The 26,024-nt window shown below is 42.8% G+C and overlaps 1 protein-coding gene and 1 long non-coding RNA gene across 2 annotated transcripts; both read left to right on the forward strand.

Annotated features, from left to right (window-relative positions):
* The first annotated feature begins 399 nt into the window (after positions 1–399).
* Positions 400–5,553, forward strand: LOC140557758 (uncharacterized). Its single transcript, XR_011979840.1, has 3 exons — positions 400–487; positions 887–1,012; positions 5,474–5,553. It is a non-coding gene; the product is annotated as an uncharacterized lncRNA (long non-coding RNA).
* Positions 5,554–13,825: 8,272 nt separating this feature from the next.
* On the forward strand, positions 13,826–25,874 carry fhip2b (FHF complex subunit HOOK interacting protein 2B). Its single transcript, XM_072682515.1, has 17 exons — positions 13,826–14,053; positions 15,215–15,293; positions 15,707–15,876; positions 16,594–16,698; positions 17,007–17,126; positions 17,634–17,807; positions 18,025–18,221; positions 19,052–19,175; positions 19,927–20,003; positions 20,484–20,682; positions 21,002–21,165; positions 21,267–21,389; positions 21,611–21,701; positions 22,147–22,290; positions 22,383–22,523; positions 22,956–23,056; positions 23,544–25,874. The coding sequence occupies exons 1-17, from the start codon at positions 14,003–14,005 to the stop codon at positions 23,668–23,670; spliced, it is 2,187 nt and encodes a 728-aa protein (XP_072538616.1). The 5' UTR covers positions 13,826–14,002; the 3' UTR covers positions 23,671–25,874.
* The last annotated feature ends 150 nt before the right edge of the window (positions 25,875–26,024 follow it).

Raw genomic sequence — 26,024 nt, forward strand, 5'->3', positions numbered from 1 at the left:
CTTATTCAGGCAGAACAAATTTGCATCGAGTAAATTCAACCTTGCGCTGTTTTTTTTGCCCTCAGTGCATCTCCAGCACTCTAGTCTGCTAGCACTGAATCCAGAGTAGCGATAACATCTTAACAGAAAACTGACAGAACACAAAGAGCGTCCCGAGAAAAGAAAAAAGACAGACTGCTAAAGGACTAAGAGTGGCATGGTGCTGCACTGATGGACTTTTAAGCTGTCCTTGACATGCCTGAACTATTCAACTGGAAGATATCAGCAGTTTCACAGGAATGAAGGTCATCCTTTGTAGCATCCAGGTTGTAGAGCTTAGCGGACTGGGTCACGTCATACATCCATTTTTAATGGTTTCTCTTCAGCTGTAGCTGTTACCAGTGTGCAGAAGTCAGACAACTGATCTTGGACCATACCGAGTGACTGACCTCATCTCAGCAGACTGTGAAAATGCCATTTTGCATTAAACGTGTGATCATCAGTGTGGGTAAGGTCCAACATCTTGCCTGTATTATAATATTTTACTCTATCTGAGGACCCTGGACTCTTACAAAGAGGTTTTTTAGGGGTTCTTCAGGAAGTCACTTTTAATGGTTATTTTCCTGGTTAAATGGTTCTAGAGAAGAAACTCACATGTAGATATTACTATAACTGGTTTTATATAACTAAAGCGGTTCCACAATCGTAATGAGCCAAGGGGCCTTTTTAGTATTTTATAAAACCCAGTTTTATTACAGTTTTCTCTTCTTGACATTGGATGAGCTTTAAAAAGGTGCTGGCAAAACTGTCATTGCATGTTTAAAGAGGCTGTAGCGCTCAGCTCAGCTTGTGTATAGTTATCTACATATTTAGATTGTGTTTAATTTCATGTTGTTTGATTTTGCAGTCCGGCTCAGCAGTCTAATGTGTTGCTGCTATTGCCCAGGGGGTCACAATTTCGAATCCTGAGCCATGCCGCTTTGCCATCAGCAGCCTGAGTCTGAGAGTGCACAATTGACCAGGCCCTCTTCAGGTGGGTAGATGGCCCTCTCTCCCCATTACTATTAAGCCACGTTGGCCAGCATTCCTCCAAGCAGTCATCCTTTCTAAATGAATCCTCACATGAATGAATTCTACACTGTATGTCCAAATGTTTGTGGACACCCCTTGTAATGAATACATTCAGCTACTTGAAGTTGCACCCGTTGCTGACATGGCTGTGCAAATGCGCACACACACACACACTGCTTGTCTAGTCCCTGTAGAGAAGTACTGCCAATAGAATAGGACTCTTTGGAGCAGATAGTGAACATGAACCTATTGGCACTATGCTGCCTAATGCCAGGCGTGGGCTAGAGGGGTATATAAAGCCCAACAGCAGCATTGAGCTGTGGAGCAGTGCAAGCACTGTGTTCTGTTGGATGATAGTTGGTGCTCCATCCAGTACTTTTTTGGGGGTAAGGTGGGGATGAGGTGAGGTGGGGTGGGTGATCATCCAGCATCCAAATCTAGTAGAAAGCCTTGATTCCTGGACAGTAGAGACGGTGAGCTGTTCTTTTTAATACCCCCGATTGCAGAAGAAACTATGAATGAGCTTGTGTCCCAATACTTTTGTCCACACAGTGGACTTAGATGCAAAAATGGCCCTCTTACGTTATCTCTAAGGTTAGATGAGGTGATACCTGGAAATGTGGCTTCTCCATAGAATTTCCCTTGGCCTAACTATCCACCTATGGATGGTTATGGGCACAGATGGGCACTCCATGCCCCCTCAGGCTGTGGCTGGTCCAGGTAGGTATAGTGTATAATATATGCTAATGACTGCAGTCCAGCTGGATATGGCATCTCTTCTCCCACACCATCCGACTTTCTTCCAGCTTTAATGAGTAGACTGCATTGATCAGCCAAATGCTCTCTCGCCCTCTCTCTCTCTCTCTCTCTCTCTCTCTCTCCACAGCTGAGGGTGCATCACCAATTAAACTTTTTCTCAAGGACTCCAGAAGACCTCAGAGCCTCCGGCGGTCTGGGTTCAGACCTCATGGTGAATGTGCACCAAAAAAAGCACACAAAAATAAAAAAGAGAAGGCTCATAATCTAAATATAGGCCTGTGTGGGTCTGCGCTCCTCAGCGCGGTCCTGTCTGTACCTGTTCCGCTGTCGTCCGCTGAGGGCGTTCTGAGGCGCTGCTCTCTAAGGGCTGCATTCAGCTTTAGAGGGGCTGTGTTTGCTTTCTGCATAATTAAATGGACAGCAGGCCCTCTGGGCTCCTCATTAAAAGGCTGGGTAAATAGAGAGGAGGGTTCTCTGTTTGACCGAAAATCTTGAAAAGAGGCCGTATTTACCGCTCAGTCACCGGAGCTGCTATTATCTCCCTCGTTCAGCGATTAGCGGTTAGCTTCTGTCCCCTCATTATTAATTGGAGAATTTGAATTAATGAACACATTGCTGGAAGGCTGCTGCTCTCTCTCTCTCTCTCTCTCTCTCTCTCTCACTCTCTCTGTTTCAATTTATCTCCCTCTCCCATTTCTCTCTCTCTCTCTCTCTCTCTCACTCTCTCTGTTTCAATTTATCTTACTCTCCCATTTCTCTCTCTCTTTCCCCTACTCACTCTCTCTGTCTTTCGCTCTTTCCCTCCTACTCTCTATTTTCTCTCTCTCTCTCTCTCTCTCTCTCTTTTATGCCCTTTTCTCTTTCTTATCTCTCTTTGTCTCTCCTTCTGCTCTGTTTTGCTTTCTCTCTGCTTCCCTCTCTCTCTCTCCTCTTTCTCTCCCTTCTTTTCTTTCCCACTCCTGCTGTTTCTTTCTTACTCTCCCTTTCCCATTTATCCCATTTATCTCTCTGCTTCTCTCTCTCCTCTATCTCTCTCTCCTCTCTCTCTTCTTTATCTCTCTCTCTCACATATCTCTTATCGCTCTCTCTCACACAATCTATTTTTCTCTCCCACTCTCGCTCGCCCTCTTTCTCCATCTCCCTCAGTGTTTCTTTATTCTTTTCTAACTCTCCCACTCGCTCATTTACTCTCTCTCTTTCTCTCTCTCTCTCTCTCGCTCTCTCTCTCTTTAAATCTATATTTCTGTCCCACTCACTCGCACACCCTCTCTCTCCCTCTCTCTAATTTGGCGGTTCTGCTCGGGTCAATAATCATTAGGATGAAAGATCCACTTACCAATAAAACAGGACAGAGGTCGCAAATCAAGGTGCTGAATTAGGCAGCGAGTGTGGGGTGATTTATGGCGCCGGGATGGGACTGGGAGGAGATTTTACCCATCGGCACTCAGCGCAGCTCCGGGTTCACATTCATGGCAATGAGATGTAAGTTAGCGCTAGCAGGGCTTTAATAAGCCACTTATAATTTATGAGGGCAGGAAGATGGCGTAGGTCCATTAAAGCAGCCTGACAGAACCCATGCTGAGTCTCGCAGACCCTCATCTTCTCTCACTTCACCTCAATTCTTCATTAAACACGGACAGTACGTATTAATCAGCATCAACCGTTTAAGGTGCAAACGTGCCAGATTCAATCAAACAGGTTGACAGAACCTGTATTAAATATAGAAACTAAGCTGCTGGCGGAGTTTTGCTTTGTCATGGTTGCCACTGGCTTGCTCACCTAGGACCTGCTCGGACCTGGATCAGTGTAAAGCTGCTTTGCGGCTTCCAGTGGCTCAGCAGTCTGTTGTACTGCCTCTAAGGGCCTCTTTGCCATCAGCGGCCGTAGTCTGAGAGAACACAATTGGCCATGCTCTCTCCGGGTGGGCAGATGGCGCTCCTTCTTCCCCCATCACTCTTAAAGCGATGTTGGCCGGCACAGGCGTCTGTTAGCTGGTGTGGTGTTTAGCTGTCCACCAAGAATGTTGGCAATGCAAGGTAGTTTGAATAGAGGTGGTGGATGGCCTTGCATGTACTGGAGGAGACGTGTTAAGTCCATACCCTCCTAGTGACAGGAGCATTGCTGAGGTTAACTTCCTGTAGGCTGGGGTTTCTGCCACTGCTGGTAGACCCGTATGACCGTATGCATTTATACATACTGCGGATTCAGCTCCTTCCTGAGTCCCGTCACACACCCCACAGGTATTTATAGCCCTGTCATTAATAGCCTAAAGTTACTACCACCAATCTTTGGAACCATACCAGCAGAGTTTGAGAACTTCGGCTGCAGTTAAAATTTCTTCTTTCAGTTTCTATGACGTATATTTGCTAATTCACTAAGCTGTCCGCATCATCATCAGAGCCAGGCTTTAGAGGTCACCGGTTTGGTCTAATTAAAAAAACGAGCCAGAGAAATGGCTCCCCGTTAGGGTTTAATGCGTGCAAACGTAGTGAAAGCCTGGAACTTTCAATAAGCTTGTTGGATTTGACGGTTATTATTGCTTATAGCTTACTGTGTGAGGCTTTTATTAGACCAAAAGGCTGCGTAGCCCCTGTAGCAATGAACACAAGCGGCACTGAAATCATAGTTTCGTGATCCAATTGTTTGATAACTTGAAAAGCAATTTAGCGAAAGGACACAAGGCATAGCATTACATAATGTGCTTTCATGTCCATTGGCCTGTAATGGCAATTATGGCAACTGATTCATCATCCAGCACATTGGAGACGCTCCCATAAGTCAGTAATAATGTGCCTTTTAAACTCATAAAAGATGCTGGTGATGCTGAAGCTACCCATGCACATCACTGCATATTACATAGAATGGACAATGGACCACTAAAAAGTGCATATACTAAATTGACAAAACTATTTGGACACCTGCTCATTGTTTATTCTTTCTTCCCAAATTAAAAAGGTATTAAAAAGAGTTTATCCTGCTTTTGCTGGAGTAGCTGTCTTTACTGTCCAGGGAATAAGGCTTTCTTCTAGAGTGAGGAATAGCCTTGCTGTGAAAATTTGATTGCATTCAGCAATTGGTGAGGTCAGGATGTTGTCCTCATTATCCCCAGCTCCCCAGCTCATCCCCACAAAAGTATTAACTGGAGCACCAACTATCATTCCAGAGAGCACAGTTCTTTCACTGCTCCAAAGCTCAATGCTGCTGAGGGGCTTTATACCCCTCTACTAGCCCACGCTTGGCATTAGGCAGCATGGTGCCAATAGGTTCATGTCTTATATTTGCTCCAGAGAGTCCTATTCTATTGGCAGTACTTCTCTACAGGGACTCGCCATGTGCGTGTGAGTGTGTGCATTTGCACATCTGTGTCAGCAACGGATGCAACTTAAAGTAGCTGAATGCATTCACCAGAAGGGGTGTCCACAAACATTTGGACACTTGGACATTTGTAGTGTCTATGGAGAACCGATGAGTCGTTTCTAGGGAGAGCAGTTAGACTAATTTTAGAAGCAGGTTAAAAATAGCCTGTATGCTGCCATTTGCATTCTGTTCGAACTCCTGCTGGCTGTGTTTTGAGCGTAAATCTGAAAGAATAGCACAGCGTCAGCGCTAAGACACTGCATTTTGGATTTCCCCATCTTTCTTTCATGCTGGGCTCTTTCCACAGAATCCGACTCGTTTGCGCGAGCTTCAGCAGCTCTTATTAGTGCGTTGGATGAGGTTTGGTATGGATTTGCAGTAGGTGGGGACGTCCTTGGGCCGATACTGGCAGGTGATTCATGGCGGGTTATGCGTTCGAGGCATACAAGGTCCACGCTCAGGGTCCAGCAATGAGGGAGAAAATGGATTGAAAAATATTACGGTGAGCTGTAAAGAGGTCATCACACTGTCCCAGACCAAAACACAATAGCAAGCCAAAAGTAATGCATTTTCAAGGGCCAGTATATATATTTTTTCTAATAAAAAAAACACTAATAACGTCCATGTGATTTTACATACAATTAAAATCATAATTTCACATTTTAAAATAAAAATTTAGTAGATTTTCTTCTTCCCTGTAGGCAGTAGGGACAGTTACTCCAACAAAAGCTGGACAACCTCTTACTAATTCCTTTGATTTTGGAAGAAACAGTGAATAAGCATGTGTCCCAATACTTTTGTCCATACAGTGTATGTAAATGACCACTCTGCCTCTGGGTCCTTTTATGAAAGCCCTTGATTAAGTGAATATCACTGTAGCGCTTTTGCCACTCAAGTGTTGTGAAATATGGCTCCCAGGTGGCACGGTGCTCTAAGTGTTGGTCATATTGATTTCTGCTGATGCCAGGAGTTCAAAAGCACAGTTGACCTCACTCTCTCAGAGTGCACAGGACAGTCAGGGCGAGCATTGGTTAGATGATAAATGATAGAAATACATAGATAGATATATATATAAAAAAAGAATGGCATTAATAGCTGGACAATAAAATAAAATACAGCAGATATGCAAAAGTAAACAACTGTTTACTCAAACTATCTATCTAACTCTATATCTAAAAACACAGGCTGCTAATGGGCTAATACTCGCTAACTAGTGGAGCGATCAAATATGCTGCAGGCAACTTTGATTGGAACACATAGCGTTGCTAGCTAGTTAGGGCACCAACAACAGACCATAATAGCAAGACCTTTAGGTTTTCTAAGAGGTTGTGACTCACGCCTGTGGACGGGAATCAAAAAGACCCTAATAGACCACTATCACATTTCTGCGTTCATTAATGCTGAAGAGTAAATGGTTAAAGCTTTAAACGGACACAGCGCTGTTCATACAGATGTTGTATTCAACTGTACTGCTGTGCAAAGGTGTCCGGTAACAAAGTACAAATACTTCGTTAACTTACTTAAGTAGAAATTTGGTTATTTATACTTTACTGTAGTCATTATTTATTTTTCAGACGACTTTTTATTTCTACTTCTTACATTTAACCCAATTATCTGAACTTTCTCCTCCTTACATTTTAAAAACAGCCTCGTTCCTCCTATTTCATTTCCCTTAGTTTTCATTCCGGCTCCTCATCAATAAAAACCCTCTCCAGATAAATCTCTCCATCCGGACAGTGAGAGTCTGATCATGGTTGGATGAGAAGTATAAACAGACACCATTCTGACTCCCTATTGGTTTATAAGAGATCCATCACACCTGCACACGTCCCGTCACTCTCCAGCGAGCTCACAGCAGACGTCTGTAGTCTAGTATGAAGACTGTGTCCGTGGCAGAGACTCAAGAGAGCTGCAGTGAAACGTCCCAACTGAGCCCCACATTTACATTCCAATAAAGCTTATTGATCACACGCCTCTGAAGTCTGACTTTCTGCAGCTTTACAAAACTTCTAGACAACGACTCCTCATATTTTCCTCCATGAAGCTCATGTTAATGCTCAGTAGAGCACAGAGACGCTCCTTTAATAGAGCTGATATTACTGAAATGCTTCATTTTCAATGGGCAGATCTGCAGCTGAAACAGGAGCCTAGTGCAGCCCAACATTTTTAACATCAACATTTTAATAGAACATTCTCCTCATTATGACTTTTAGAGAAATGTGAGAAAAAAAATTTTTTTGGGGGGGGGGGATAGTGCACTATAGACCCCTGTGGCGCGGCCTAAGCTTTCAGCCTTTGTTTTCCTTCCATTACTTTTACTTTTGTACTTGTGGTTCTGAAACCAGTACTTTTACACTTTTACTGGAGTAAAAAGCTTCAGTTGATACTTCAGCTTCTATAGAAGTCTTTTAAACCCTAGTATCTCCACTCACTTCTACCTGAGTGATGATGTGAATACTTGTGACACCTTTGCTGCTGTGCAGTGGCTGTGAAGTGTGTTTCTAATGGGGGGTGGGGGACCCGGCTAGCGGTTGGAACTGAGCAGGACTAAACTGAGGAGGAAACTCGTGTAAAAATCTGAATGTGTAGAAAAGTGTGACAGGAGCGTAAAACGTTCGGTTCGTGAGCTGTCAGCACTGTGGGAGTTTGACTTTGGGTTTGACACAATCAAACGGTCTGATCCCAGGGGAGCGATTATGTCGAGTTGGGTTTGGAACATTTGTATGGGTGCGCAACACAGATCCCCGGAATATAATGAGTACGGGTAAAATCCCGAAAGCCGCATGCTAATCTTTCGCAGAAAACGCCTTCTCTAAAGCCTCGGCATCAGGATTTGGTCTTGGCAAAGGGATGCTACGCAGCTTATCCTTGGTAGGGGTGAGAGAGGCAGAGATAAAGAGAGAGAGAGAGGGAGAGAGATGCTCATCATATATATACATTTATATATAATCATAAACATTAGAAACACTGACAGCAAAATAAATAGCACTGATGATCTGGTTAAGGCACAAGACCCTGTTTACACCTGGTCACTTCCTACATCTTGAGGATCAGGATTATATGTGGATCAAGGCCAAACTGCATAAAAAAGCAACGCACTCAAGATCCCCACATCAGGAGGGGGTCTGAGACTCATCTGGGCCACCTGTTATAGCAGTGTAAACACATCCGACCCTCCATTAAGCAGTACGCCCAGAACACCAGTAATAAATCGCTGTGCGACAAACGAATTTGTATATTTTGTCCCACACAGTGATCAGATTTGAGTCGGACTAATCGGTGACGCATTAGACCACCGGCTAAAATCATATCGTAGTACCTACCAAAAAAACTCCAAGCCAGGAGGCTCAGCACCCTAATGCGCTTAGACTGTAGCCTGGGGATCATAGAGCCATTCTGCTTTGCCATCAGCGGCGGGAGTCTGAGGGAGCACAATTGGCCGTGCTCTTTTCACTCGTCACTCTTAAGCGATGTCGGCCGGCGCAGGCGTCTGTTAGCTCGCATGGTGGAGCTGGGGACCCAACACTTTTCTCAGAGTGTGTCGGCTGCCTGCCAGTTCGAAAAGAGGCAGTCGGCGGCTTCACGTGTATCGGTGGAGACGTGTCTTGAGTCCATACCCTCCTAGTGCCGGGAGCTTTGCTAGTGCTAGTGCTGGCAGTACCAAATTGAGGGGAACAAGGGGACAGAGTCATGGGCTCTTACAGCCTGTATGTAAGGCCCCATCTCACATTGTTGGGAGCTTTGCTAGTGCTAGTGATGGTCCTATCAAATTGGGAGAGAAAGGGGACATATTCCTGGGCTCCTACGGCCTTTCTGCTGCTACACTGTGAATTTCCCCACTGCGGGACTAATAAAGGATTATCTTATCTTATCTTATCTTATCTTATGTAAGGCCTCATCTCACAACTTTCAGGCCTTAAAGGACCTGCTGTTAACGCCTTGACGCCAGAATTGTCAGATCTATTGTGGCGGCTTGAGGGGGATCTACATAGTATTAGGTAGGTGGTGCTAATGTTATGGCTGATATATGTTTTTTCTTCTCTAATTCATGTCAGAAGACTCTTTAGAGAGAGAGAGGGAGGGAGACGTGTCATTCAACTTTTTCCTATCAAACAAACTGTAGCGACAACATGAGTGACAGCAGGAAAGAAAGAAGGAGAGACAGATGCAGAAAGAATCAGGCGAAGGAGAAAGAGGAGGAGGATGAGGAGGAGAAGAAGATAAGAAGAGAAAAGAGGAGATGGGACAGATTTTTGTAGCCCTGGAGACTGTTGCTAAGTAGCGACATCAGGCATGTCTAGTAGTAGCCTAGCAAAGACTGAGGGAGGAAGAGGAGGGTAAAATTAGATGAAATACGTGTGCAGGAACTCAGACAGAGATCAGGAAAGCAATTAACACGAAGATGTGCAGGGGTTTGGTCCAGACGCAACTGGAATGACCAGACGCTATTTTTAGCACTCTGGGTGCAGAGAGGAACCCCCCAGAGGACGAGAGGCATTCTGAGGTTTAATTATGAGAGAGAGAGAGGAGGAAAGGGCAGGGTGAGAGAAACAGAAATTAGTGGGAGAAAGAAAATAAACAGAGAGAGAGAGAGAGAGGCGTTAAATAGACCCAGAACATGAAACACCTCAAACACTGTGGTTCCTCCTTCAAAAGCTGTGGAGGAGTGAAAGAACTGTGTCCTCTAGAATGACGGTGCTCCATCCAATACTTTAGGGATGAGTTGGGGAGTTGTGGATGATGAGGTGGGGTGCTGACGCTCTTGTCCCTGAATGCAATTCTTACAGCAATGCTTCTCTTAAAATCTGGTAGAATGTCCTCCCGGACAGTTTCTCTAGCAAAAGCATAAAAAGCTATTTTTAATACCCTTGATTTTGGAAAAAAAACGATGAGCTGATGTCCCTATACTTTTGTCACATAGTGTATGTTGGCTCTGTGAGCCGTCGCCGGTGACAAAACCAGCCAAAAAAAAACGCATCTAAGCACCACCCCCCCTCCCCCGTCCCGGGTTCCAGGTGGGCGTGGGCTCTGAGTGGGTTTGTACACGGTGTTGTTACTGGAACCCAGTTGGGCTTTCTAAATGGGCCCACCATAATCTCACATGGGTCCCATCTAGGCCCCATATGCAGGGTACAACCCAGACAGGGCCCATGTTTAACCCCTCCTGGTCCTATCACTGACCCTTGTGGGATCCCGGTGGGCATCCATATATGGAGCCAACATGGAACCCGAGGACAAAACGTACCCACTCATACAGGCCCCACCTAGACATGTTAGCTGAGTCTTTGACACCTTTAAGAGAAAGAGGGGGTGGGACAGAGCGAGGAAGGGAGAGGACGAGAGACAGTGTGCATCTACATATATGAATATTTGATTAGCTTTGATCCTCCACATTTACTTAAAGTTAATTACAGTTAACGCCAGTGAAGCTCTTTTGAACTGAACTGATAGAGAGAGAGAGAGAGAGAGAGAGAGCAAAGGGAGAGAGATATAGTAACAAAGTGAGAGAGAAAGACAGGCCGAGAGACCATGCCAAACACTTTAATTAAGATTTGAGGAGATTTCAGCCGTGTGTGATTAAGCACTCTGTCATATTCTGGACAAATGCTGAACATGTGTGTGTGTGTGTGTGTTTGACTCGGGTCTTAAACCGCTTTCTTTGAAGAACATCTCCCAAGAAGAGAAGATCATAAGAGCTGCATTATTATGAAACACGGATGCCTGTTCTTTAGAGACCGAGAACCCCTTACCCCCCTGCCGCCTCAGACAGCCGTCATGCGAAAGGGTCCTTGTTTAATCTCCTCAATTATTCAGAGAGCATCTGGGCGAGAAGGGCGAGCGAGCAGTGCCAACAATAAAAAAAAGCGCCTGGACAGATAAAACAGCATGCCCTCAGGGCCCGGAGGCCGCGGAAAAGCCACAAACAGCCCCACCGGCTAATGGGATGTGTTGGGTTTGTAATCCTCTAAACTGAAAGGCTTCATTGGAAATGAATTCGCCTCGCCTCTCCCGCTGACGTAACCCCCGTTTTTTAAAGGTTGTTGGTTTACCTAACGTGTCTATTCAGGTCTGTATCGTCTGACAGTGGTTTATTATTACACCCTGTTTCTTAACAGCTGTGAATTCTCAGAGCTGATTCATTCTTTAAGCCCTTGGGACACATTTTGATATATTGGATTTTTAGTAGAATGCTAAACTTGGGTGTTAAGTGAAGCAGAAATTTGCTAGTATGTCCCACAGGGGCCTGAAATGGGGAGGCGAGCTCAGAGGGCTGGAGTTCGGTGCAGCTGGACGGGGTGATGGAGTGAGACTGAGGGCCCTATCTTACACCCTGCGCAAGGAGGGTCGCGATGCTCATTGCTGTCTTACACCCTGCCAACAGTCTGTTTTCACGCCCTCCACCTGCGTCATTCAAACAGCGACAGTGCTTGTGACTATATCTACGCTGATGGGCGCGGTGGTCTCGAAATCAGGGGTGTTCAGGTAAGTTTCTAGTGTATTGCTGTGTATCTCTGCAGCGGAAAAACAGGAGGAGCTCCACTGACTGAAAACAGCCTAGGCAGACGTCAGCAGTCAGACGCTCGTTGCTATCTTGGCAGTGAATTGTCAACACAGGCGCGTGCAGCCCGCCAAAGTCAGACTGCACCTGGCTCTTAAAGGGAACGGCGAGTGACACGCTGATTGGTTTATAGAGAGGGCAGAGCCATGTCAGCCTTGTGATTGGTCAGGGGTATGCTGACGTACACCTGACCCACTTTTAGGACCGCCCATTTCACACGGAAAGGAGAGCAATACTTTTGAAATATAGCAGATGTTCAGTAGACTTTGGGAAGATCCACTATGCGGACAAAAGTATTGGGACACCTGCATATTGCTTATTGTTTCTTCTTTTAAAAAAGAAAACTTTTGTTGGAGTAACTTGTCTCTGCTGTCCAAGGAAGTTGGCTTTCTACTAGATGTTGGAGGAAGATTGCTGTGAGGATCTGATTGCATTCAGCGACAGGAGCATTACTGAGGTCAGGATGCTGGATGATCATCCCCAACTCCCCAGCTCATCCCAAAAGTGTTGGATGGAGCACCACCATCATTCCAGAGAACAGCTCAATCCCTGGGGGGAGGAGGGGGTGGTTTGTCAGCAATGGGTGCAACTTGAAGGGGTGTCCACAAACCTTTGGACAAGTAGTTTCTTTAGGTCTGTACGTTATCTGAGCCTGAGCACAAACCTGAACACATTTTTAAAACCTTCTAGTTTCTAGAACCTTTCCCTTTCTAGTTTCTAATAAAGTGGCCAGTGATAATTTGCTGCACAGATCAGCTGTAAGGCTGTATATTGGCTAAACGACAGCGCTCTCTGCTGGTAGGTGATAGGTTTATAGGGCCTGAGGATCATAAACACTTGAAAGCAGCTCTGCGACCTAATGTCTGCAGATCCGTGTGAAGGGTTATAGATTTCCTGGACAAGAATAACAAATATTGACACAGTAATTAATGCCTGTGTGAGCTTTACGTCCAGCACACTGTAATTATACTCAGTATTAATACTGATGGAAGAGATAAGAGCAATGACTCGGAAGAAGAAAGTGTAGAGCTTGTTTTTATGTCACACACAAAGTGAGATAACTGTCTTTATTTATTTCCCAGAGAGACAAGGCCTCTTAGGCCAGATTACACTGACAGCAGGCTTTTCTTTTAGCTCTTTATAGCAGTTACTGAATCATTTATAGCAGTTACTGAATCATTTATAGCAGTTACTGAATCATTTATATAGCAGTTACTGAATCATTTATAGCAGTTACTGTATTACTTATCGGAGTTTAGGATTTATTTACAGTAGTTACTGATTTATTTATTCATAGCAGTTACTGAATCATTTATAGCGGTTACTGATACATTTATTTGAGTCACTGAATCATTTGTAATAGATACCGGTTATTTATATCAGTTACTGAATCATTTGTAATAGAAACGGAATCGTTTAAGTAGATACTAAATCATTTATATGAGTTACTGAATCATTTGTAGTAGATATTGATTAATTATATCAGTTACTGAATCATTTATAATAGATACTGAATCATTTATGAGTTACTGAATCATTTGTAATAGAAACGGAATCGTTTAAGTAGATACTAAATCATTTATATGAGTTACTGAATAATTTGAAGTAAATACTGTTTATTTATGGCAGATACTGAATCATATAAAATAGATAGTGAATCATTTATGAGTTACTGAATCATTTGTAGTAGATACTGATTATGTATAGCAGTTACTGAATCATTTATAATAGAAACAGAATCATTTATAATAGATACTGAATCATTTATATGAGTTACTGAACCATTTGAAGTAAATACTGATTATTTATAGCAGTTATTGAACCATTTACAATAGGAACTGAATAATTTATAATATATACTTACTCATTTATATGAGTTACTGAATAATTTGAAGTAAATACTCATTATTTATGGCAGATAGTGAATCATGTATATGAGTTACTGAATCACTTGTAGTAGAGACTGATTATTTAGGCAGTTACTGAATCATTTATAGTAAATACTGGTTTATTTAGAGCTGAAAATCGATTGTTTTGTCCAAGTCAGTGGGTAAAGTAATAATTTGAGAAGATAAGATCTGTGAACGTCACGCAGGAGAGAGAAGCAGCTGCTTTGCCCGCCGGACGGCGCCCCAGAGCGGCTAAAGCTAAAGCTACAATACGAACTATGTATTCCAACAAGTAGCTAGGCTAAGCTAAGCTAAGCTAAAAGCGGACTTACAGATAAAGTGTAAATCATCAAATTATGGTGATTAGGAAGCTGGACGGGGCCACAGAATGGACGTTTTAAACAAACTGACGACTCTCTTCCAGCAGGCACTGGAGACTGTAAGTCCCCCTGAACTTCAGAGCGAGTGTCTTGGCTGGGTTAGCTTTAGCAGCTAAGCTAAACCTGTGCTATCTGGGTCAGTCGCCTGTTCGCTTTAACGCTCTCAGAATAAGACATTTAACGAGTTTAACAGGTTAAACAACCTTGTACGTTATTTACACACTTTAAACAGCGATACTAACGAGCTGTCATGTCGTTTAATTTAATAAAGACGTAAAAGTGTGTAGCTAGGTTAGCTAGGTTAGCTATTAGCAATATTGGCTTGATAGCCTTCTAGCGGCTGGATAGTAATGGGGAAAGTTCCGCCTGGTCGCTACTTTAGTTTAAAAGTGTTGGGATATGAGCCCCAAAAGCTTCCTTTATTGCTGATGCGAGTATATGAGCCTGAAATTAGAACTACACCCCAAATAAAAGTGTTGAAGAGAAGGCTGAAGTTTGCTTCTTCCACGAATGATCCGTTCCACCTTAAATGGTGCAGCGGCTACCTGTAACTCCTGCACTATTTAAGGTGGAATGGAGAATTCAATGACAACAAACCAGATAAGGACTTCAGTGGAGCTTCTGAATATGCCTAGCACCTTAGTTTATGAGTTCATAGACTGTTCTTCTCCTTTTTGGATCTTTTTGGGCTTAAATAAAGTGGCAAAGCTCCAAAGAACAACAGAAAAGCAGTCTAGCTGCAGATCCAGCAGAACCTGAGGACACTTAACCCATGTAGTAGCTGTAGTGGAACTGAAATATCACAAATACATAGACATTATTAATGAATAGAAATACATATTTTAAAATACATAATATTTCCAGATATTTTAGCTACTGTACTGCACGTTTTGGTCACATATCTGTGGTTAATCTCTATGGAGGATCTGTTGTTGTGTGCCTTTTCCCCCCCAGGCTGGAAAAAGCTCAGCATTCCTGCAAGTTTACTCAAGTCCTGCAAGTCTGAACTAGGCGGCGGAAGGAGCTTTAGAGTGTGATTTGCTCGTTTGAAGAAAGCCTTGAATTTAAGTTCATGAATCCATGTTGGAACGCTACCACTGTTATTTGTAGGTCGGAAAGAAGCGCACTACCCCAGGTCTAATGTTATACATGGTGTGCAAAATTCAGTCATTATGATGTACGTCTCTAATCTTTGCTGTACCTCTTTGTGTCTGTTTCAGAGAGAGCCGTCAATCAATCTGCTCGACTCATTTGTAGATCACTGGAAAGGAATAACTAACTATTACATAGAAACTACAGGTAACACCTGAGAGAATACCACACGGTATTTTAGGACATAATTTAATAATTAATGTTCCTATAATAATAAGAATTGCCTATAGAATAGGACTCTCTGGTGTGGATAGTAAACATGAGTCTATTGGCACCATGCGTACTGTCAGGCATGGGCTAGAGAGGTATAAAGCCCCCCAGCATGAGGCTGTGGGGCAGTGGATGAACTGTGTTCTCTGGACTGATGGAAGGTGGTGCTCCATCCAATACTTTTGGGATGAGTTGAGGATCTGCCCTGACTTCACGAACACTCTTGTCGCTCAATGCAATCAGAGGGACCTGGCATTAGTAAAGTGTTTAACATATTTGAGTCTAAGTAAGAGAGCACTGTTGTCTGTGTGCATGCATCTCTGCTCACTGTCATCTTCTGCACTGTGTAGATGAGACTCGGCCAGTGAAGCAGACCGACATCCCATGGAGGCTAAAACAGATGCTGGATATCCTGGTGTACGAGGAGAAGCAGCAGGAAGTGGAGGAGACCGGGGCCTGCATGGAGTACTTGCTCCAACACAAGATACTGGAGACACTCTGCACCCTGGGCAAGGCACAGGTACACACAAACACACACATGCACACCCTGGCAAGCAGAGGAGTAAATCTCTGACCTCACAAACCTTGGATTCGACTGATTTGAGCATGAGCATACTGTGTAGCTGGAAGAATTAATTATACGGTATTATACAGTGGAATAGAGACAATGAGAACCTGGCCAAAAAATAAGTGTGATTACGGAGATCCCATATGATCTTTGGGAGAGGTCGTGAGAGTCTGTGAGACACCTCAGATACAATCACACAGTAAATTACAAACTCTGAGCTTTAACTTACTTTCTGCCTAACGTAAACTTTCATAAGATGTGTTTTAAATAAGGCAGTACTGACAGGTTTATTTATTTATTTATTACTTAGTTTTGCTTTACACACTAAAAAATATCTGATTTTCTGATATCCACTTTTCTTGTAAAATATGTGTATTAATAGTAAAATAAGCCATATAAACATATAAAGACAGGCCTGCTGTTTCTAATATAATTCTAGTTGGCTTCTAAGGAAGCCAATTCATAAATCAGTTTCAGTTAAAACACTATGATATACCATGAAAACATACCATCCAGCCCTATATTAAATTATTAGAATTAAGTGGAATTCTGCCTAAAGTCAGTGCAGTTGCTTTCATAGCATTAATCCACCCCTAACATTTGCCAACCCCTATATGGGCCTGATAAAACTCTGCTCATCACCAACTAGATGTTCTCTTCTTTGCACAGTATCCTCCTGGAATGAGCCAGCAGGTCTTGGTGTTCTTCTCTAAGGTCCTGACCCAAATCCAGAAGCCCTTGCTCCATCTCATCAATGTGTATCGACCTGTACAGGTGAGAGACACGATGGTATTCATGTGCCAACGTCAGTAGTGCTATTACTGTGTAACAGTGCTAATGGTAATGAGTAATAACCACGTGTTTAAACCATTATGTTCTTAAATGTACCAGAATCCAATCTACCTTATTCAAGAAAGCACTGTTAAGCCATATTTGGATGGGATTAAACTAACATTGAGATTCAGGATTCGAACAGGTCCGGGACAGTGCAGGACCAGGAAAAAGATCTGGAAATTCTGGAAGCTGTTTTGTGGATCAGACGTTATGATGGATTTTTACATGTTTTTCCCCCCACACTGCAGAAACTGATTCGTCTATGTGGACTCTGCAACTCCCAGACAGAGAAAGAGGAGGCGCAGTTTCTGTTTACTGTTTGTTCTCGAGTGAAGAAAGATCCATATGTCCTTAACTACATCTTAGAGGTGCGTAATTTCATTTCTCATTGTCAGAACAAGACTCTCTAAGATTTTGTCTTAACCTCTCCACATTTCTATTGAATCTTTATTTTTTTTATCTTTAAATAGCGATCAGGTTATTATGCCTCAGATCCAGATCTCTTACTGCCTAGTATCAGCCAATTACGATCTTAATGGATCCTTAAAGACACCAGATTGTTCTCTGCACACCGTGGGTTAAACATAGACTCGGAACTGGATTTGGATTAAAATAGCCAGTGCCCGATCCATTAAAATACACTTGGATCAGCCCCAATCCTAATACACTGGACTGGTTTGGGACGTTTCTATCTTTATATTTCTGTCATACCTTGCTTTATATACTAAAATATATATATAAACACTATGTATTTTGACTTTGTTTTTATATGTAAGTATTTAAATAGTTTAAGGTTCTGTATAAATATGTTGTATTATCTGTATAAATAAGTTTAGTAAGTGTAGGAGTTTAAAAACCCAGTCTTTGTATTGCAGACTAACAAAGATGGCCAAAGATCCAGCTCTGTTTCAGAGGACAGTATAGACGAGGGTTCCAGTGGAGCGTCCAGTCCAGCCAGCTCACCCCCTCCCTCCACTTCTTCAGCACCCACACACAGCTCATCCCAGCCAGGCATCATCCATATCCTCACCCAGCTGGGGAAGAGCCAAGTAAGCCTAGCTTGTGTTCAGTTTTTGAAGGGGGGCTGACTGGTCCTGTTCAGCTAAAAGGGCAGTTAGATGGTGCTTTCTCCTCTCATCACTCTTAAAGCGATGTTGGGCGGCACAGGCATCTGTAAACTGGCTACACACGTGGAGAAGAGTACAGAGGTGTAGCGTTGAGTTGAATTCACACTGAGGGTCGTTGTTGTTTTTGTGCGTGTTTTAGAAAAGCCGTGTTGCCCTGCGGGCGATGGAGAGTGTGCTGCTCCTGACCAGCGTCCCTCAAGAGGAGACGGCCAAGCTGCTGGCAGAGGAAACGCCACTGTGTGCTCTTCTGTCACAGAGACTGTGTGAACTCTACAGTACCATCCCCACCACACTCCACCCTGCCGACCTGCACAGCTACCCCCTCAAACAGTGGAGGTAGGTGCTGTGTCAACCACTTTCAACGGATGCTATCACACTGCTGCTTGCCTTTGCTGTTGAACACCAGTTTTGCAGAAAGACACACAAAAAGGTCAACATACAGTATAAACACAGCACCAAAGAAAGAAGCGTGTCATACTGCATTTCCTCAGTGTTTTGGTATGTAAGATACTATTCTCAGTGTCTCCTGCAGATGGGTAAAACCCACAATGATAGATTTGGGGTTTTATTTTCACTTTTAAACATTTTTACTGAGACAAATCAGGGTTTGAGTCTGTGTATGAGATGGAGTTACAGAGATCTGCTGTTTCAGCATCACTCAGTGGTAAATTGGGCTGTATTTAGGTCTGTTTTGGCTGTTACACTTTCCTCTTTGATGAATTTTTGATTCACATCAAATCTTGTTAGGCCTCTCCTAGGTTGGCATTCTCACACTGGCTTTAGGGTTGTTTTGTGGTCTTGTGGGAGACGAAGAGCATAAACTGCCTCCACCTGCACTTTCAAAAATATCCGGATGTGGGTAGACTGGGCCACTGGGCATGTGGTTAATTAACCAAGGCAGTTAAATGCACCTTATAAGTGGGTAATGTCCTAATGACCTGGCTAGTTAGTGGTCGCATTGGCTTCTCTGGGACAACCTGTATTAGAAAAACTACATAATTAATTATGTACTGCATGTTAGTTGCGTTTCTAAAGTTTTGTTTAATCCACAGCTGCAGACTTAAGAATGCTTAAATTGAATAATTGATGTTGAATTGCTTGTTAAATTTCACTGTGCCTCACTTCCCTTCATCCCAGAGATCTGACTTAAAGCTTTGTTTTGGCAGGACATCGTCTTCTCCAGACTGTTCTGCTCCAGAGGAGAGCCCTTCGTTCCCAGCTCAGGAACATGTAGACAAGTTCTTCTCCTGGTTAGACTACTGTGATGAGCTCATTAAAAAGGCACCAAAGGTAAATTTTAAATGAGATCATGTTACCTCTCATTCACTGTTAGACATGCATGTATTTTACTCCTTTCCTCTTAAAGTTAAGAAAATATATATACACATACAGCTCTGGAAAAAATCAAGAGACAACTTAATTTTTATTCTTAAATTTGCATCTCTACGTGTCTGGCAGCCATTTGTTCCAGACATTTCATCAAAACAAAGCTAAATTACCTGAAAAACGAATAAAAATAAAGTCCCAACAGCAATGTGAAAGACTAGTGGAGAGCTGGCCGAGACATGAGAGCTGTGATTGGCAGTCAAGGTTATTTCAGCATGGTGATTTCTTAAAGCTCTTAAACTTCAAATATTAGTCTTCTTTAAACTTCTTTACATTATAATTATTATAATCATTTCTTTGCATTATTTGATCAGTTGTTTCTGAGCAGTTGTCATTTCTGCCAACATAAATGTTCAAAATAGCAAATATTTTAATTTGGAATTTAGGGGAAATGATGTCCATGGTTTATAAAATACAACACAAATGTTAATTTCCCTTAAACACACTGCCTATAAATAGTAAAATCAGAGAAACTGATCATGTAGGGTGCACTCCTTATGATTTTCCTATATATATATATATATATATATATATAAATATATATATATATATATATATATATATATATATAAAAAACCCTGTCTGTCTGTCTGTCTGTGTCTCTCTCTCTCTCTCTCTCTCTCTCTCTCTCTCTCTCTCTCTCTCTGTTATGCAGGTGCTTGCTGTTACACTTGCCAAAGCTATTCACCAGCAGTGGCTTACAGAACTCGTTCACCCTCAGCTGCTACAGATGTGAGTCAATGGATTTCTAGATACAACAATAAATCACTATTTGGAAACAAATGAAAATAAATGGGAGTGCCAGACTTTGTTTCGTGCTGAAGGAGAGAGCAGCAGGAGAATTAGACGGTGTGCATCGCCATTATGCAGAGTACCAGCTAAGGCCTCAGTAAGCACACTAAATGTTGACGACTGCACAGACCGCACAACTTAACTAGTATGGCTCATAAAAAGAGAATGGCGGCATTATGCAGGTTTGCAGAATTATATATAAACAAAACACAAACGTTCTGGAGCAGTATCCTTTAGACCAAAGAAACCAAGGTGGAGATGTTTGGTCTCAGGATGTCGATCCAGGCATGTTTTAAGGGGTCGGGAATCAACTATTTTAATCCCAGTCCAGCTAACCAGCAAATCGATAATCGAATGGCTAAATAATTTTGCAGAGCAGTGATTTCAGTGTTTTGTGTGTGTGTGTGTTTTGTCGTGCAGGTCAGAGGTTGGCATCCTGGTCCAGACTGCGCTCCTGTCATGCTCTGTGCGTCACATACACTCGCCAGCCCTGCTGCAGGAGCTGGTGCACTTCCTGCTGGGCAGCAACACACACTACGAGCAGCGGACAGACGCACCCCCCCAGGCACACTTGCTACGCTACCATCTGATCGAGCACTGTGACCACATCTCAGACGAGGTGTCTGTTCACACTCTGATGGTTAAAATTAAGACTTATATCTGTCAGGTTCTTTAGTACCCTTTCAAGGGTCACTATTGATGAATCTGAATCCATCAAAAGCAAATATGTTTGGATTTGAGTGATTATAATGAATTAAATTAAATAAATAAAGACTGCTGTATTAATAGTTCCTCCAATTACATTTATATATTCGTTTGTTTTGAAAAACATAAGTTAAATATAACAATTTTATTAATTGTAAATCATTTGAAATAATATAAATTAGTACTTGTATTTATTTATTTATTAATTTATGTATTTCTTGTCTGCCCTGTAGATTAGCATCACTACCTTACGGCTGTTTGAGGAGCTTTTGAAGAAGCCGGACAGAAACATCCTGGCCAACCTGGTGCTGCGGAACCTGGAGGGTCGCAGCTACAGGCTGCCGGGCTCTGTGGAGGAGAGACCCGGTGCAGAGTCCGATGTCTTGGAGGAGTCTGAGTGCGGATCATTAACATTACTAATAATTAACGTTATGATTCACGTCATAAAAAGCCTCTACATTCTTTCTTTCCTTTTCAATGTCTGTCTTTCTCTCTCAGTGAGCTGGAAGAGGACCCTTTCTTCACAGACAGCGAGTTCAGCGGCTCTGAGACTCTGCTATCTCTGTCCAGGGATGAGAGGAGGTCCAGTTCTCGCACACAGATAGCGGAAACTGTTAACAGGTAGAGCAAGTACTGATACGGACCCCTGTCCCGTAATATGCCATCTCCCATTTGAGATTTTGGCTGATGAGTTGCTGTTCAAGTGTAAACAGTATTATTATTATTTCTCTGAAAATAAAACTTTATTTACTTTTTAATTTAAATACATTTTTATTTAAATTAAGTACTTTTGAATGTTGCACTAAGTTTAAGGTGATTTTTGTGCTCTCTTCTTTTTTCAGCTTTCTCTGTTTAGTACCTCAAGAAGCAAAGACAACTCAACATGTGCAGGGAGCAGGATATGACACGTATGTTCACGATGCTCTTAAATCGGTAAGTAAAGACCTACTAAAACCCATCATCTCTGTCCCGCTGCTAAAGAGCTGTGGCACAAGCTGTTCCTAAATGTGTGTATGGACCTGTGTTAGGAAAGTTATAGAGGCTAGAAGCAGGTACTGACTTTCACATTGGAACCACATGAGGGTGCCAGTCACCTGTTCTTTATTAATGGCGGGATCAGCTGGCCAAACCCCTTTTCGAGGTGAATCTGTGAATGCAGACCACAGGTGGTTTGGCCTTTGAGACTTTACTTTGATCCATGTTTCACATCAAACCACAGTAAGTCTTCATTACAACCAGGACCAGAAGGACTAGTTAGACCCTAGGTAGTATGGTAGTGGTTCTCTTATTCATATTGGTAGTTCCTGGGGCTTTTAACAGCCTGTAGTTGCAATAGTAAGCTCTCTCACTCTCTCTCTGTCTCTGTGTCTCCCTCCAGCTAAAAGAATGCTCAGCTGTGTCCTTGGAGTGGGGCTGGCCAGATACCCCCAAACCCGTTGATGTCCACTCCGCTAGTGTACACTTTTATGAAGGCCACTTTCTCAAAGTACTGTTTGACAGGACCGCACGCATACTGGAGCAGGTAGCCGTGCCATTTCACTTCAAAAATACATAGCAAAGCCAGTAGACCTCCACAAAACTTCAGTTCTCTCTGTTCTTCTGTGCCCATGCCAGCCATATGAGCTGAACCTGCAGGTGACGTCTGTGCTGTCCCAGCTGGCCGTATTCCCGCACCCTCATCTCCACGAGTACCTGCTGGACCCCTACATCAGTCTGAGCCCTGGAGCCCGCTCGCTGTTTTCCACGCTTGTCAGAGTGAGCTTTCAACACTAGGGGTCCTATCTGTCGTATTGCTGTCTTACACCCCACCAACAGTCTATTTTCAGGCCCTCCGCCTGCGTTGGTTAAAGAGCGATGGTGCTTGTGAATATATCTATGCTGATGGGCGCGGTGGTCTTAAAATCAGGTCTGTTTAGGGAAATTTCTGGCGTGTTGCTGTGTAAACACAGGAGCTCCACTGACTGAAAACAACCTAGGCAGACGTTCGTCAACAGTCAGACGTTCGTTGCTATCTTGGCAGTGAATTGTCAACACAGGCACGTGCAGCCCGATGCTTTGCACCATTGAAATAGCAATCTGCCAAAGTCAGACCACACCTGGCTACGCCCAAAACACCCCCAAGATTAATTAAGCCAATTAGTGAACCATTCCCAACGCAGCTCAGGTTTGCTTTCTTCTGCATTCTAGGTAATCGGAGAGCTGATGCAGAGGATCCAGCACATCCCAAACTTCACACAGAGGCTTGTCTTGGTCAGGAGACAGCTCATGGGCCTTGAGGAGGAGACCATGTAAGAGGAAGATGTTTTTGTTTTTTTTCACTGATGTTAATAAAGCAGGGTTGTCCAATCCAATCCACAAAAGGGCTGGTGTGGCTGCAGGTCTGCATTGCAAACATCCAACAGCACCAACACCTGATTCCACTTGTTTAGTCAAGTGGACTACTCTGATCTGAACTGATGGAACAGAAGCCTGCAGCCACGCCGACCCTTTGTGAATGAGATCGGACACCCCTGCCTTAAAGGAACCCAATCTTTATCTGCTGCATCTGTGGCAATAATTCCAGTTTCCAGCAAACTGACCACACTTATAATGGAAGCAAAAAAAAAGACAGATGTTCAACCAGCATCAATTATATGGTACAGATGCTGCAGATGGAAGTATTCCTTTAGTTCCTGTGAGTTGAATTTTCAACCAAGCACGAGAAACACATGACTACACCCATCAAACTTCCACCAGCACATAAATAAATAAATATTTTTTTGTCTGTTCCTGCAGGGTGGATCATGCAACCCTGTTAAAGGGAGTGATCGTACTAGAAGAGTTCTGTAAGGAGCTCGCAGCCATCGCTTTCGTCAAACTGCCCATAGGTGATCAGGAACACCTCGCTGCCTTCAGCTCTTAGAAAAGGACGGCACCGAACCTTCAGTTGCGTCTCTAAAGGACAACGTTAGTTGGGCAGTCGCCTCAGTTCACAACTGTTTGCACAGATTAAGGTGGGACTGGCACTGGCATTGGGCAGGGTGCAGTACACTGCCGTCACTTTCTAGAAATGTTAGCGGTACGGGAAGGATCTTGATGGCCACAGATTTAGCTTCAGCTTCAATGAGGCATAAATCCAAATCAATGCTGATCATGCTGAGAATAAATCAACAGCCACTAATTAGCACCATGCAAATGACATCATGCTGAATTGTGAGCTTTTCGCCTCATTAGCATGTGTAGATGTTTCTTTAATGTCGTAAGGCTGCGGATGCAGTAGAGCAATAACACAGCTTAGCATCAGCCATGTGCAGAGCGTGGTGGAGAAGGTCAGTCTCCTGACCTGGTGTTTTTTTTTTTTTGTTTTTTTTTTTGTTTTTTGTTTTTTTCTTCAGGTCTCATTAAATCAAAAATTGATCTTTGGCACCAGATATAACATAATTACACAGTTTGACATGGATGACATGACCTGAGTCCTCAGTCTTAATCAAAGGCCGGCTGTGCTCAAACTTGAATGATAGATGGTTCCAGCAGTGCACAGTTTACTGTTTCCCTACAGTAATATATGTACCAACAGGGTCCTTTACAGGACGTGGAGCCATATGTCTATATTTTATTGTATTATGGTCTATTTTTCCTGATACGCAATATACTTTTATGAGTTTAACACTGACCAACTACATGTTTTATTACAGAGAGTGTCATTTGTCCTGTTAAATTGAACAAAGTTCAGAAAAATGTGAGTAAAATCACTGTACCAAGTACACTACATGTCCAAATATTTGTGGACACCCCTTCTAATGAATGCAGTCAGCTACTTTAAGTTGCACCCATTGCTGATACAGATGATACAAGATGATACAGCTTGTTTAGTCCCTGTAGAGAAGTACTGCCAATAGAATAGGACTTTCTGGAGCAGATAGTAAACACAAATCTGTTGGCACCATGTCTAATGCCATGCATGGGCTAGCATTGAGCATTAAGCTGCACCATCCAATTTTGTTGGGAGTTGAGGTGGGATGGTGATCATCCAACGTCCTGTCCTCACTAACGCTCTTGCTCTGGAATTTAGTGGAAAGCCATCCTTGGACAGTAGGGACGGAGAGCAGGTGTCCCAATACTTTTGTCCTTGTAGTGAATTTAAAGTCAGCCAGCCCTCCTTCATCATTTTCACAGGAATAAAATATGAACTCAGTTTTGTCTTAAAGGTGACTCACCCTGGGTCAGATCTGTGTGCAGTATATTTTTAGTTCTCATGTGGAAATGATTCACACGTTTAAATCAAGTGCAATTATTATTATTATTTTTTTTAGAATTTAATGTATTGGAGCGTAAACTGTACAGTGCTGCTGCCCCCTCCAGGCCTGGAGAACTCTGATCAGAGGGTTTCAGAAATGCCCTTAGAAATGTGCCCAGAGCTGCGTTCACACAGCAGGTGAAAACGGCCCAAATCTGATCTCGAAATCTTCAGTTCCAGTTCGCTTTCATACGTGTATGTGGTGTTGAAATACATACAAATATACTTACCAGTTTAGGAGCGTGAACTGTTCCTACAAACATCAGATATAGGTCTTTTTTTTTTTTTTTTAAGCCTAAAAAAAAAAAAAAAAAACTTTTTGGAAATTGGTTTTGGGCCACTTTATCTGCTGTGTGAACCTAGCCTTGGTCAAACCCTATATTGAACCTTGTAGATCTTTATAATGCAGTAGATTTTGAGCCGTTGCACATTTTACCTTTCATTTAGTTAAGATCAGTGAGGCGCTAATGACTTTTAGTCAGTTTTTAATTTAAAAATGATAAAAAAAGACAAAGTTTCAGACCTGTTCTGTGCTTGTATTATTATTATTACTATTATTATTATTATAGAATTTAACATTTGTATGCAAAAACAGATTTGTTTTCTATTTATCTTTAATCTATCAACTTTCTTATGTGTGGTAATTTATGTATGGATAATAATCATGTTTATTTTAATTTTACATTGTATAGCTGAACCAAAAGATAAGGGGTGTGCAATTATTGTTTTGTTTGTTTGAGTGTTGGGGTATGTGATCTGTACCGTCATTTGACTTTACTCTTTTTCCACTTTTCTCAATGAAGATGACTTTCTATGGAGAGGAGATCTCAGCAGATGTGTGGCGTCTTGATTTGTTTTCACTTTTTCTTCCAATTTTGGTTCTCCCAATTAACCCACCTGTCCGTAGCTCTCCCTAGCACAAGCAAAGCTCCCAGCTCTAATAGGGTAAGGATTTGATACATGCATAGCCAGCCACCACC

This window comes from Salminus brasiliensis, chromosome 6 (assembly GCF_030463535.1).
Source record: "Salminus brasiliensis chromosome 6, fSalBra1.hap2, whole genome shotgun sequence".
Taxonomy (NCBI): Eukaryota; Metazoa; Chordata; class Actinopteri; order Characiformes; family Bryconidae; genus Salminus; species Salminus brasiliensis.

What these genes read in the sequence shown, in the direction of transcription:
- fhip2b (XM_072682515.1), top strand. Translation starts at nt 14,003, where the DNA reads ATGGACGTTTTAAACAAACTGACGACTCTCTTCCAGCAGGCACTGGAG. An exon ending in CTATTACATAGAAACTACAG is followed by an intron (nt 15,294 to 15,706) that starts GTAACACCTGAG and finishes TGCACTGTGTAG; the next exon opens with ATGAGACTCGGCCAGTGAAG. An exon ending in CCGCACGCATACTGGAGCAG is followed by an intron (nt 22,291 to 22,382) that starts GTAGCCGTGCCA and finishes TGCCCATGCCAG; the next exon opens with CCATATGAGCTGAACCTGCA.